Source organism: Gorilla gorilla, chromosome 18, assembly GCF_029281585.2.
Source record: "Gorilla gorilla gorilla isolate KB3781 chromosome 18, NHGRI_mGorGor1-v2.1_pri, whole genome shotgun sequence".
Taxonomy (NCBI): Eukaryota; Metazoa; Chordata; class Mammalia; order Primates; family Hominidae; genus Gorilla; species Gorilla gorilla.
In genome coordinates, this window is record NC_073242.2 from 96,522,508 (window position 1) to 96,535,212 (window position 12,705).

The 12,705-nt window shown below is 45.8% G+C and overlaps 1 protein-coding gene across 4 annotated transcripts in view; it reads right to left on the reverse strand.

The window, feature by feature from the left end:
* Positions 1 to 12,705, reverse strand: part of KCTD19 (potassium channel tetramerization domain containing 19) — a 38,532-nt gene that overhangs the window by 14,802 nt on the left and 11,025 nt on the right. For all 4 annotated transcript variants that reach the window (XM_004057808.3, XM_019012792.4, XM_055366156.2 and 1 more), the window contains one exon: positions 197 to 347. In XM_004057808.3, the coding sequence (XP_004057856.1) occupies positions 197 to 347 (151 nt within the window). The remainder of the gene's footprint in view (positions 1 to 196; positions 348 to 12,705) is intronic.

Consider the following 12,705-nt stretch of genomic DNA (forward strand, 5'->3'; position numbering starts at 1 on the left):
GTGGAGGAGAATGTTGGTTCCAGCAGGCAAGCAGCCATGGAGAGGGCCTGTGGCAGGGCAGAAGATCAAAGGAGATGACAGAGACTGCCTCAGAAATCAGGCACTCTCTGCTCTCTGGATGGAAGCCACTTCTGTCAGGGTGAGGAGAGGGAAAGTTGGTGTGGGCTTTAGGGAGGGACAGCCTATCCCAATTTACCTGTGAAGGCTGGGCTTTTGATTGGAAATTCTGAGGGTTTGCTAATACACTTCCATGTACGCCAGTAGTTCAGAGATGCTCTCTCAGCAACAGGTATGTCTGCAGGCCGCACGCGTAGATGGTGTTTCCCTTCCTTCAGGTTATCTAGAGTCTGTTAGATAATGAAGAGTACTATCTTGAGAATCTAAACCAAGTAACTGTGTACCAATTCTAGTGTGAAGATCAGGAAAAACAGTATGTGACTTACTTTTTTTTTTTTTGAGACAGTCTCGTTTTGTTGCCCAGGCTGGAGTGCAGTGGTGCGATCTCAGCTCACTGCAACCTCCATCTCCTGGGTTCAAGCGATTCTCCTGCCTCAGCCTCTCGAGTAGCTGGGATTACAGGCACCTGCCACCACGCCTGGCTAATTTTTTTTGGTATTTTTAGTAGAGACAGAGTTTCACCATGTTGGCCAGGCTGGTCTTGAACTCCTGACCTCAGGTGATCCATCCGCCTCGGCCTCCCAAAGTGTTGAGATTACGGGCATGAACCACTGCGCCCAGCAACTTACTTTAAGTGTTTTGAAATAAATTAAGCATTCACACAAAAAATGTAAAAATGTAGGGCTATAGGGTGACATGCTGATATTCAAAGTCCCAATGATTATTTCTCTTCTGATTTTTGAAACAAGTTTTGTTATAATTTTATGTTGAGTAATAGTAATTTATCTTGCACAATCTAAAGAGTAATTTCTATTTAATCATTAAAAACTTGTTATTTTCTGCTATCATTTTCCTTCAAGTGCTCAAAATCACTTTCAACCTGTTATAATTGTGATTTGCTATTGTTTGTGTTCATCCTAACCCTGGGTAGTGATCTAAGTGGTGAGATTGAGGTATAATAAACATGTCTTATATTGCCACAGGACTCCACATTTTTCAACACACTTTGACACACTTTTGCTCATTTACCATGACATGATTCTGTGAGACAGATGTGGTTGGTGAGTGTCTTACTGATGAGGCAGCTGAGGTCAAAGGCTTTGTGGCCCGCCCAAGCAGTCTTCCAAGTCCAGAGCTTGTCAGCTTGAAGGATCAGGCGACCAGAGGTGGGCTGAGGCTGGAGTGGAGCACCCCAACTAGGCAAGCCTGAAGCCCAGGGCGGTCTTTGTGCCGCCCTTACCCAGGGACTCATTCTCCCTCAAAAGTCCTGCAGGGGGCAGATTATCATAACATCAGCACCCCCTCCCTTTTTTTTTGTCTTTATGCTAGAAGAAGATACATAGTATTTTCCAATAAATTTCCGGATATAGCAGGGCAAGTGGTACTTTAAAGGCACCAGATCCTCAAAATGGACAGGTGTCCCAGATTCAGTCTGAAACTAACAAATAATCTGCCTCTAAATGCTGCTATGTCAATGAAGCCCTTGTGACGTTGCTCTCAAAAATCCTGAGCATTGAGACTAGTCCTCTGGTGGCCAAGCTATAAACTGTGCCCGCATAATCACTTAAGGTCAATGCAAAAGAAGGTGGGCCAGAGTGGGAGAATCTTTCCCACTTTGGATGGCTGGAGGGTTTGCAAAAGCACTGGGCAATGGTGGGATCGTGGGGAGTGCTTTCCTGTGGCAGTGAACAATGGGGGAGACAGTGTGTGCGTGGAACGCTGGAAGACAGTCTGTCATTCATTTGAGAAATACTCATTGTGCATCACCAGGGCCACAGTCAGACACTGTGCATGCCCTCAAGAAGCTCTCAGCTTGGGAGAGAAGAAAGATATGAAAGACCACAATTTACGTATACTGAGATTAGAGCCAGTGTCAATTATGAAGTTTCTGGACCTCCAGGAACCCTGGGATTTCTTTCCACAGCATTAGAAGGGAACATTAGAGTCTCGCTCTGTCACCCAGGCTGGAGTGCAGTGGTGCAATCTCGGCTCACTGCAACCTCCGCCTCCTGGGTTCAAGTGATTCTCCTGCCTCAGCCTCCCGAGTACCTGGGATTACAGGTGCCCACCACCATGCCTGGCTAATTTTTGGATTTCTAGTAGAGACGGGGTTTCACCATGTTGGCCAGGCTGGTCTCAAACTCCCGGCCTCAAATGATCCACCAGCCTCGGCTGGTGCTGGGATTATAGGCGTGAGCCACCGTGCCCGTCCTGCCTCTCCATTTTCTCTCCTTTCCTTTCACCTAGTCCTGGTCCCCTAGCCTCCAGGTCCTCTCCACACAGTGATCTTGCAAACATATGAGGTGAGTCCAAATCACTCCTCATCTTAAAAAACTTTAGTGCTTCCTGTTGCTATGGGATAAATCCAGACTCTCCTTTGCATTGCACATAAGGTCCTTCACAATCAATGGAGGGAGTAGGGTATACACGAAAAGAACAAGGGCTTTGAACTCAGCATATCTGGGGTAAATTCTGACTCTGTCACTTAAAAGCTAACATTTATTACCCATGGACTTTTAAACTGAATCCTTCCAATCTTCCCCTGACAACAAAGTAGGCTCTGGCATCATCACTCCCTTTGAGCACATGGGAAGCTAGGTCCAGGAAGAGGTAGGGGACTAAGTGCACCAAGTAAGTGGAGATACTAGGAATGAAACCCAGGACTCTGGAGCCCAAGCCCTTAGCAACTGTTTTCTTTTTATTGATATGTAATAGTTGTTCATATTTTTGGGGTACATGTGATATTTCGATACATGGATACAATGTATAATGATTAATTTAGGGTAATGAAGATATCCATCACGTCATTTTTTTTTTTGAGACAGAGTCTCACTCTATCACCTAGGCTGGAGTGCAATGGCATGATCACAGCTCACTGCAGCCTCGACCTACTGGGCTCAACTGATCCTCCCACCTCACCCTCCTGAGTAGCTGGGACCACAGGTGCACATCACAACACCCTGCTAATTTTTTTTTTTTTTTTTTGAGACAAGGTCTCACTCTGTTGCCCAGGCTGGAGTGCAGTGGCCCAATCTTGGCTTACTGCAACCTCTGCCTCCCAGGCTCAGGTGATCCTCCCACCTCAGCCTCCCGAACAGCTGGGACAACAGGCGTGCACCACCACACCTGGCTAATTTTTTTGTATTTTTAGTAGAGGTGGGGTTTCGCCAAATTGCCCTGGCTGGTCTCAAACTCCTGGACTCAAGTGATCGGCCTGCTTCAGCCTCCCAAAGTACTGGGATTGCAGGCATGAGCCACCACGCCTGGCCGACAGCCAGCTAAGTTTTAAGTTTTTTGTAAAGACAGGGCTTTGCCATGTTGCCCAGGCTGGTCTTGAACTCCTGGGCTCAAGCAATCCTCCCATATTGGCCTCCTGGGATTATAGGCATGAACCACTGGGCCAGACCCATCACCTCAAACATTTATCTTTTCTTTGTGATGGAAACATTCCAATGATTTTCTTCTAGCTAGTTTGAAATACACAATATATTATTATTAACTATAGTATTCCTAGCGTACTACCAAATACAAGAACTTATTCCTTTTATCTGACTGTAATTTTGTACCCATTATCCAAATTCTTTTCATCTCCTTCCCTCCCCCTACTTTTCCTAGCCTCTGCTGCCTTCCACTTGTCTTGTAACTTCTCCAAGCCTCAGGTTCCTCACTGGCAAAGTGGAGGCAGTAAAATCTGGAAGCTGTTGTAAAGATTAAATGAAATAGTATGTTAATTTCCTTCCTCTTGGAGGTCATATCCTAAATTTCTTCCTTCCTTCCTTCCTTCCTTCCTTCCGTCCTTCCTCCCTCCCTCCCACCCTCCCTCCTTCCTTCCTTCCTTCTTTTCTTTTTTTTTTTTTTTTAGTGCCTTTCTGTGTCGCCCAGGCTGGAGTGCAGTCGTACAATCATCATGGCTCATTGCAGCCTTGACCTCTTGGGCTTAAACAATCCTCCTGCCTCAACCTCCCAAGTAGCTGGACCACAGCTGTGTGCCGCAACACCCCATTAACTTTTTGATTTTTTGTAGAGATGAGGTCTTGCTATGTGGCCCAGGCTGGTCTCAAACTCCTTAGCTTAAATAATCCTCCCACCTCGGCCTCCCAAAGTGTTGGGATTACAGGCATGAGCCACTGCGCCCAGCCTAAATTACCTTTCCAGCCTCATCTCCCATCATTCTTTATGTTTACACCCCATCATCAGTGATACTAAACTCCACAAAACTCCAAAAACACATCACGTTCTTTGACACCTCCCCAGCTTTGTGTACGCTGTTCCATCTGCCCAGAATACTCCTCCCCATTCTCTTCCTGAAGAGCCTGGAGCCTCTCTGAGCCAGAATGGGTCATCCTCCCACTTTGTTCCCACAGACACTCAACACTTTCACTTCTCTCTGCAGGCCTCTGGCTCAGTTTCAGGCCAGTTCTTCCCCCTATACCAAGCTTCCTGGGGAGAGGCTGGTTTGATGCATCCCCATTTTGTATTCTAGAACCTAGCATGAGTATGAAAGAATGCATGAAAATGGAGGGCTAGCCAGGTGCGATGGCTCACACCTGTAATCCCAGCACTTTGGGAGGCCGAGCTGGGCCGATCACTTGAGGTCAGGAGTTTGAGACGAGCCTGGCCAACATGGCAAAACCCCAACTCTACTAAATATACAAAAAATTAGCCGGGCTTGGTGGTGCATGCCTGTAGTCCCAGCTACTCTGGAGGCTGAGGCAATCATTTGAACCCAGGAGGCAGAGGTTTCAGTAAGCCGAGATCATGCCACTGCACTCAAGCCTAGGAGACAGAGCGAGACTTCAGCTCAAAAAAAAAAAAAAAAAGAAAAAAGAAGGAAAGGAAGAAAAGGAAGGGCTGGAGGGCTGATTCTCTGCAAAGAAAAGCAAAAAGAAACATGGGAGATCTCCAAAGAAGCAAACAGAGAAGTAGACTGCACTCATAAAACTGAGAAAGATGGAAAGACGTTGAGTATCCAAAACCACAGGAAAAACCAGCACAAGATTACAATGCGCAGAGCCTATGGAGTTCAGAGGACAATGAAGACAGGGATTCCACATTGGGATCTGGAGGCCAGAGGGAAGACCTAAGGGGGAGAGGGACAGGGATGAAGGAGAGGGAGAGAGGATGGCAAGAAGAAAGGGTTTAGCTTGGGTCTGATTTGTGATGGACAGAAAGACAGTAGGCGAAGTAGCAAGAAAAGAGTGAAACTAGGGAAAGTCAGCTAGGGCAGCGTAGCACTCCAAGCCTATGCTCAGTGGACCGCATCACAGGAACTTGAATCTGCCACTTACTTCACCTACGGATTCAACCCCCAAGATTCTTAGTGGAGAAAATAATAGTGCCCTTGAACAACTCTAAATTGGCCACGTGGGAGGAGGCCTGTGGTGGGGAGAAGGGGAGAGAAATCCCTGCCCAGGACAACACTCCTATTTGGAGGTGTTTGGTACTGGATGTGTCCTCTGGAATGGGTCAGTAGTGAGAGTCTAGCTAGTTTGAGAGGAGATGTGCTAGTTGAGGAGAGAATGATCTATTTTGCAGAAATGAAATCTCCATTTCCTGCTATTTCCAAGCATGTAAAGTGTTAGCAGCACCATTTTCCCCAAGAAAGGTATGCCCAAGAAATCTTAAAAAAGAGAAAAACTAAAGCAGGTCCACAAAGATTGCCATCCTTGCCAGTCAGGTCATGCTGCATGCCAGGCCCAGGCATCGGCCTTGACCTAGGCTCAGGAGCCTCAACAAGGCTGTTTCCCGAACTCTGTCAACCAATACTTGCTCTGACTTCTAGAAATACAAGTCCTCTACTCACGGAAAGCCATTCGGGTGCTATAAGAAATCACAGAAACCATTCTCCAGGCCCTCACTTACTTATTTTTGATCTGCCAGGGCGCAGATAGATATAACCTCCCCTAATAGATATAACTGTCCCCTAACAGATATAACCTCCCCAAGACCTCAGGACCTTGTCTGTTTTGTCCTCTGCCGTATTTGCAGCACCTAAAACAAGGCCTGTGGGGTCTCAATACCTTTTTGTTCAATGAATGGCTAAATGAATGAAGAACACTCCAGAGAGCCTGGGCTTCCAGCTGCCCTCTGGCTTTGCTGACTGAAATTGCTACAGAGTGTGTGGCTGGTCTTCTACAGGCTGACTTCAAGTCCGCTTTCATCTGCCTGAATACAACTTCCAGGAATTTTACTTTTCACATGTTATGACCTGGAAAAAGTTATTGGAGAGAGGATTTCTTAAGGCAAATACAGACCTTAAATGAATTCAGATGGCTAATTTCTAGCACAAGAATAAATGATGTTGCTTTTGGCCTAGATAGTGGTGAAAAAATATGTCAATCAGAAGCAACATGAAACTGATGGCACGGGGAAGTATGTGTATGTATGTGTGTGGTTGCCAAAGATGGCTGACAAATGCGCCCTGATGGCAAAACTTTGGGACTTAACGGAGGTTTTCCAAAGCAGCAGCAGTTCTCAGAGATGCCTTATGCTCTGATGTAGGCTGTTGGAAAGAATGTGATGGTAAAGGAGCTTGGGGGAACTTCCAAATCCTTGACTGCCTTGTAAAGACAAGGAGGGCCAGCACTGCTTTAAGGCTCAAGGAAAGCAAGGCTGGTAGAACAAAAGGATGTGCAGAACAGCTGCTGTCAGCCCCCAAAGCCAAATAAGACGCAGCTTTCGGCATTTCAAACCTACCCCTTCACTGTGGGCTCCAGTCACCTCACTCTGCAGAAGTCATCTTGAGCATAACACTGAGTGTTCTCTCAGCAGATATGTTGTTAAGCATGTGCAAATGCCAGGTACTGTGAGAGGTGCTAGGTGTTTGTTTCATGAAAACATGAAAAGAGTACAGCCCAGTGAGGGAGAAAGACATATGAATACATGAGAATACATGATCACAACAGAATTAGCACTGCTAGAATGGGGGAATTCAGTCTGTTATGAGAGCAGAGAGACAAAAACTCAGGAAATGTCAGGATAGTCTTCCAGTGGGCCACATTTAGGCCAAATCTTTTTTTTTTTTTTGAGATGGAGTCTCACTCTGTTGTTCAAGCTGGAGTGCAGTGGCACAATCTTGGCCTTGGCTCACTGCAACCTCCACCTCCCAGGTTCAAGCAATTCTCCTGCCTCAGCCTCCTAAATAGCTGGGATTACAGTTGCCTGCCACCACGCCTGGCTAATTTTTGTAGTTTTAGTAGAGATGGGGTTTCACCATCTTGGCCAAGTTGGTCTCAATCTCCTGACCTCAAGTGATCCACCCGCCTCAGCCTCCCAGAGTTGGGATTACAGGCGTGAGCCACCGTCCCCAGCCAAGGCCAAATCTTAAAAGGGGAGAAATCCAAGAAGAGGAAACGGCAAGTGAAAAAGTGTAGAGAGAAAGCATGTGGGGTGCTTGGGGCAAGGCTGAACTTCAAAGTGTGTGTGTGTGCCTGTGTGTGTGTGTGCATGTGTATGTGGCCTTGCCTGCATGTAGGTGTGTGTCTTTGTTGGGATATGAGCCAGCACAAGCAGATGAGCCAGCCTGTGAGGAGCCCTGATGCCACGTCAAGGGGTTTGCATTTGAGTCATCCACTTACCCACACGACAGACAAGCTACACAGTTGGGATGAATATCTGCTGTTTATGTCATCCTTTTCCTTTCCAAGATCACAGTCATAATCTCACATCATGAGTAATGGGAAATGTGAGACTGCCACTGGTCTATTTTCTTAAAAACGTCATTTGTGTGATCAACATAAAAACTCCCTGGCTCCCTTGAGCACAAGGAATGAAGGCGTGTTTGGGTTGCTTGCTGGTAGCAGAATGCTCACAAGTGGAACAATTTAAAGTTCCAAACTGAGAAGTCCCCAGAAGGTGTGAAAAAGGAAACATAAGTAGCATGTCCTGTCAACACATTGTCCTCAGTGGACTTCAGGGGGAAAGTAAAAAAGAATCAATAATTTGCCATGAAACTTAAACCCTGGTGAATGACCCTGAAGGGAAATTCCACACTCTGCAGCTGTGACTCCCACCCAGGCTGATGGATGTGAAGGGCTCAGATCAGTTTACATTTAGGTAAAGTGGCCTTCCCAGATTACACAGGAAGTTCTAGGAGGCCCTGTGATATTAATGTGTGGACCTGTAATGACTACTTTGTATTTCCCCTATAAACAATATACAGTATTCCAAAACATCCAGGTTCATGGATTTACATATCAGCATTTATGACTCCCAAATTTTTATCTCTAGGCCTAACTGTTTCCATGAATTCCAGACCTGTACATCCAGCGCCTCCTGTTTACCTTCACTTGGATGGTTTTATTGTCCTTTCATTGTCTCTCAAACTCAACATGTTCAGATCCTAACTCCCGATTTTCCTCCCTAAACCTGTGTACACATCCCTCAAAATCCACCATTCATCTGGTTGCTCAGGAGAGAAACAAAGGAGTTGTCCATTCTCTCTCACCCTACATTCAATTCATCAGCAAACCCTGTCAGTTCTATCAGCAAGACATATTCAGAGTTTGAATACCTCTAACACTACTATTACCACCATAGAACAAACCACCATTATCTTTCATCTGGATACTGCAGGAGCCTCTTAACTGGTCTGTCTACTTCCTCCCTTGCTCTACTGCAGTCTAGGCCAGGGGTCAGCAAGTTTTTTTCTGTAAAAGGCCTGACAGTAAATATTTTAGGCTTTGCTTTGCTAGCCACATGGTCTCTGTCAACTCAACCACTCAGCTCTGTGTTACAGCTTGAGAGCAGCCGTAGACAACACATAAACAAATGAGCATAGCTGTGTTCCAGTAAAACTTTATCAATGGCACTGAAATTAGAATTTTTTTTTTTTTTTTGAGACAGAGTCTCCCTCAGTCGCCCAGGCTGGAGTGCAGTGGTGCGATCTCAGCTCACTGCAACCACCGTCTCCTAGGTTCAAGCGATTCTCTCATCTCAGCCTCCCCGAGTAGCTGGGATTACAGGCACTTGTCATCATGCCCGGCTAATTTTTGTATTTTAGTAGAGATGGGGTTTCACCATGTTGGCCAGCCTGGTCTTGAACTCCTGACCTCAGGTGTTCTGCCCGCCTTGGCCTCCCAAAGTGTTAGGATTACAGGCGTGAGCCACCATGCCTGGCCTGAAATTTGTATTTCATATGATTTTTACATAGCACAAAATATTTTTGATTTTTTTCAACCATCTAAAAATGTAAAACTCATTCTTAGCTCATGGGCTTTCCAAAAAAGGTAGTGGCTGAATTTCGTCCATGGGCTGTAGTTTGCAGATTCTTGATCTAAGGTTAAGCCAGCAGCCAATGATCTTTCTTTTTATTTGGGGATAGAGTCTTGCTCTGCTGCCCAAGCTGGAGTGCAGTGGCATGATCTTGACTCACTGCAACCTCCGCCTCCCGGTTTCAAACAATTCTCCTGCCTTAGCCTCCTGAGTAGCTGGGATTACAGGCGCATGCCACCATGCTCAGCTAATTTTGTATTTTTAGTAGAGATGGGGTTTCACCATGTTGGTCAGGCTGGCCGCCTCAGCCTCCCAAAGTGCTGGGATTACAGGCGTGAGCCACTGCACCCGGCCTTTTTTTTTTTTTTTAAAGAGAAGGTCTTGCTCTGTCACCCAGGCTGGGATGCAGTGGTGAAATTTCGGCTCACTACAGCCTTGAACTCCTGGGCTCATATGATCCTCTGGCTTCAGCCTTCTGAGTAGCTGAGACTACAGGCACATGCTACCATGCCTGGATAATTTTTAAATTTTTTGTAGAGATGATGTCTCATTATGTTGCCCAGGCTGGTATCCAACTCCTGGCCTCAGGTGATCTTCCCACCTCAGCATCCCAAAGTGTTGAGATTACAGGTGTGAGCCACCGTGCCCAGCCCCTCTCTCCCTCCTTCCCTCCTCCCCTTCTTTCTTCCTTCCTTCTTCCCTTCCTTCCTTTCTTCTCTCTCTCCCTCCCTCCCTCCCTCCTTCCCCCTCTCTTCCCTTCCCTTCCTTCCTTTCTTTCTTTTCCTGAGATATATTTCACATACTATAAAACTTACCCATTTAAAGCATGCAATTCAGTGGCTTTTAATCTATTAACAGAATCAAGCAACCGTCACCACAATCTATTTCAATACCTCTAAAAGAAACCCTGTACCCAATAACAGTCACTGCTCATTCTCCATTCTCACTCACCCATCCTTCCTACCCTGAGCCCCAGCCCTAGGAAGCCACTTATCTATCTTCTGTCTCTATAAATTTGCCTGTTCTGCACATTTTAGATAAATAGAATCATACAATATATGGTGCCATTTTATTTATTTGTTTGTTTGTTTGTTATAGAGATGGGGTTTTGTCATGTTGCCCAGGCTGGTCTTGAACTCCTAAGCTCAAGTGATCCACCCACCTCGGCCTCCCAAAGTGCTGGGATTATAGGCATGAGCCACCGCACCCAGCTGTGTCTATCTTCTATACATATAATCATACAATAAGACTGTTTCTTTCACTTAGCTGACATGATGGTTTTTTTCACTTAGCATTATATATATATATATATATATATATATATATATATATAGAGAGAGAGAGAGAGAGAGAGAGAGAGAGAGAGAGAGGAAGAGTCTTGCTTTGTCACCCAGGCTGGAACACAGTGGTGCAAACACAGTTCGTTGCAGCCTTGACCTCCCTGGCTCAGGCGATCCTCCTGCCTTAGCCTCCCAAGTAGTTGGGACTATAGGCATGAGCCATCATGCCTAGCTAAATTTCTTTTTTAATTTTTTATAGAGTTGGAGTCTCACTTTGTTGCCCAGGCTGGTCTCGAACTTCTGGCTTCAAGCAATCCTCCTGCCTCAGCCTCCAAGAGCTACCTATAACATTTAGAATAAATCCTGTGTCTGCACCATGGCTTTCAAGGTTCTGCAAGATCTGGCTTCCTCTGATCTCATTGTCAACCTTTGACATCTCCCTACCTCTCACTGTACTTTACAATGGCCTCCAAGTGGGCCAACGAGCCACTATAACCTCAGGGTATTAGCGTTTAACTATTCCTCTTTTTTTTTTTTTTTTTTTTTTGTGATAGTCTCACTCTGTTGCCCAGGCTGGAGTGCCATGGCTCAATCTCAGCTCCCTGCAACCTCCACATCCTGGATTCAAGAGACACTCCTGCCTCAGCCTCCAGAGCAGCTAGGATTACAGGCATGAGCCACCATGCCCAGCTAATTTTTGTGTTTTTTTGTTTGTTTGTTTTTTTGAGACAGAGTCTCGCTCTGTTGCCCAGGCTGGAGCGCAGTGGCACGATCTCTGCTCACTGTAACCTCTGCCTCCCTGGTTCAAGCAATTCTTCTGCCTCAGCCTCCCAAGTAGCTGGGATTATAGGCGCACGACACCATGCCTGGCTAATTTTTATATTCTTAGTTGAGATGGGATTTCACCATGTTGTCCAGGCTGGTCTCAAACTCCTGACCTCGTGATCACCTGCCTCGGCCTCCCAAAGTGCTGGGATTACAGGTGTGAGCCACCGTGCCTGGCTAATTTTTTTGTTTTTTAGCAGAGATGGGGTTTCTCTATGTTGGCCAGGCTGGTCTCCAACCCTGACCTCAAGTGATCCACCCACCTCGGACTCCCAAAGTGCTGGGATTATAGGTGTGAGCCACCGCGTCTGGCCTAACTATTACTAATGTCTGTAAGTTCTTTCCCCAGATACCTGCATGCCTTACCCCTTTGCCCCTTTTTCATTCAGATTTCTGCTCAAATGTTGCCTTGTCAATGAGGCCTGTTTGATCGCTGTTTTCTTATTTATTTAAGTATTTATTGACAAGCTCTAGCTCCGTCACCCTGGCCGAAGTGCAGTGGTGCAAATATGGCTCACTGTGGCCTCAAACTCCTGGGCTCAAGCGATCCTCCCACCTCAGTCTCCTGAGTAGCTGGTACCACAGGCATGCACCATCATGTCTGGCTAATTAAAAAAATTTTTTTGTAGAGACAGCTTTTGCCATGTTGCCCAGGCTGGTCTTGTCCTGGGCTCAAGAATCCTCCTGCCTTGACCTCCCAAAGTGTTGTGATTGCAGGTGTGAGACACCACGCCCAGCCTCTGATCACTCAATACAGAAGTCACTTCCCTGGCTCCAGTCACTTGCTATCCCCCTTACCCTTCTTGCCACGTACTATCCATCTGAATATTAAAAGACAAGCAGATTCGACGTAAATGTTTTATTCTTTCAACTAAATTCTAGTACTAGAAGGACAGTAAAACAATGATATACTGGGGAAAATGTAGCAATATACTTTCGTTTAAAAGACTGATTGAATAAACAAAAACTACAAAAAGAAAGAAAATAATATAAACATAATCTGAAATTCCAAGAAGTCCTGGAATACAGAAATGCCCTCCTCCTTCATTATTACACAGGAAGCACTGTTTTAATTGTCTTCATAGCATTTATCTCTACCTGACATTGTATAGCTATAGGGTTCACTCCTGTATCTCCAGAACTTGGTGTAAGTTTGGTGCTTAATACACAATAAGACACTAATAAGCATCAAGTGTATCCTTTGGAGGCCACAACTACAGGCTAGAGGTGGGGGTTGGGTGGGCAGGTGGAGTTGGGGGATTTGGGGAAT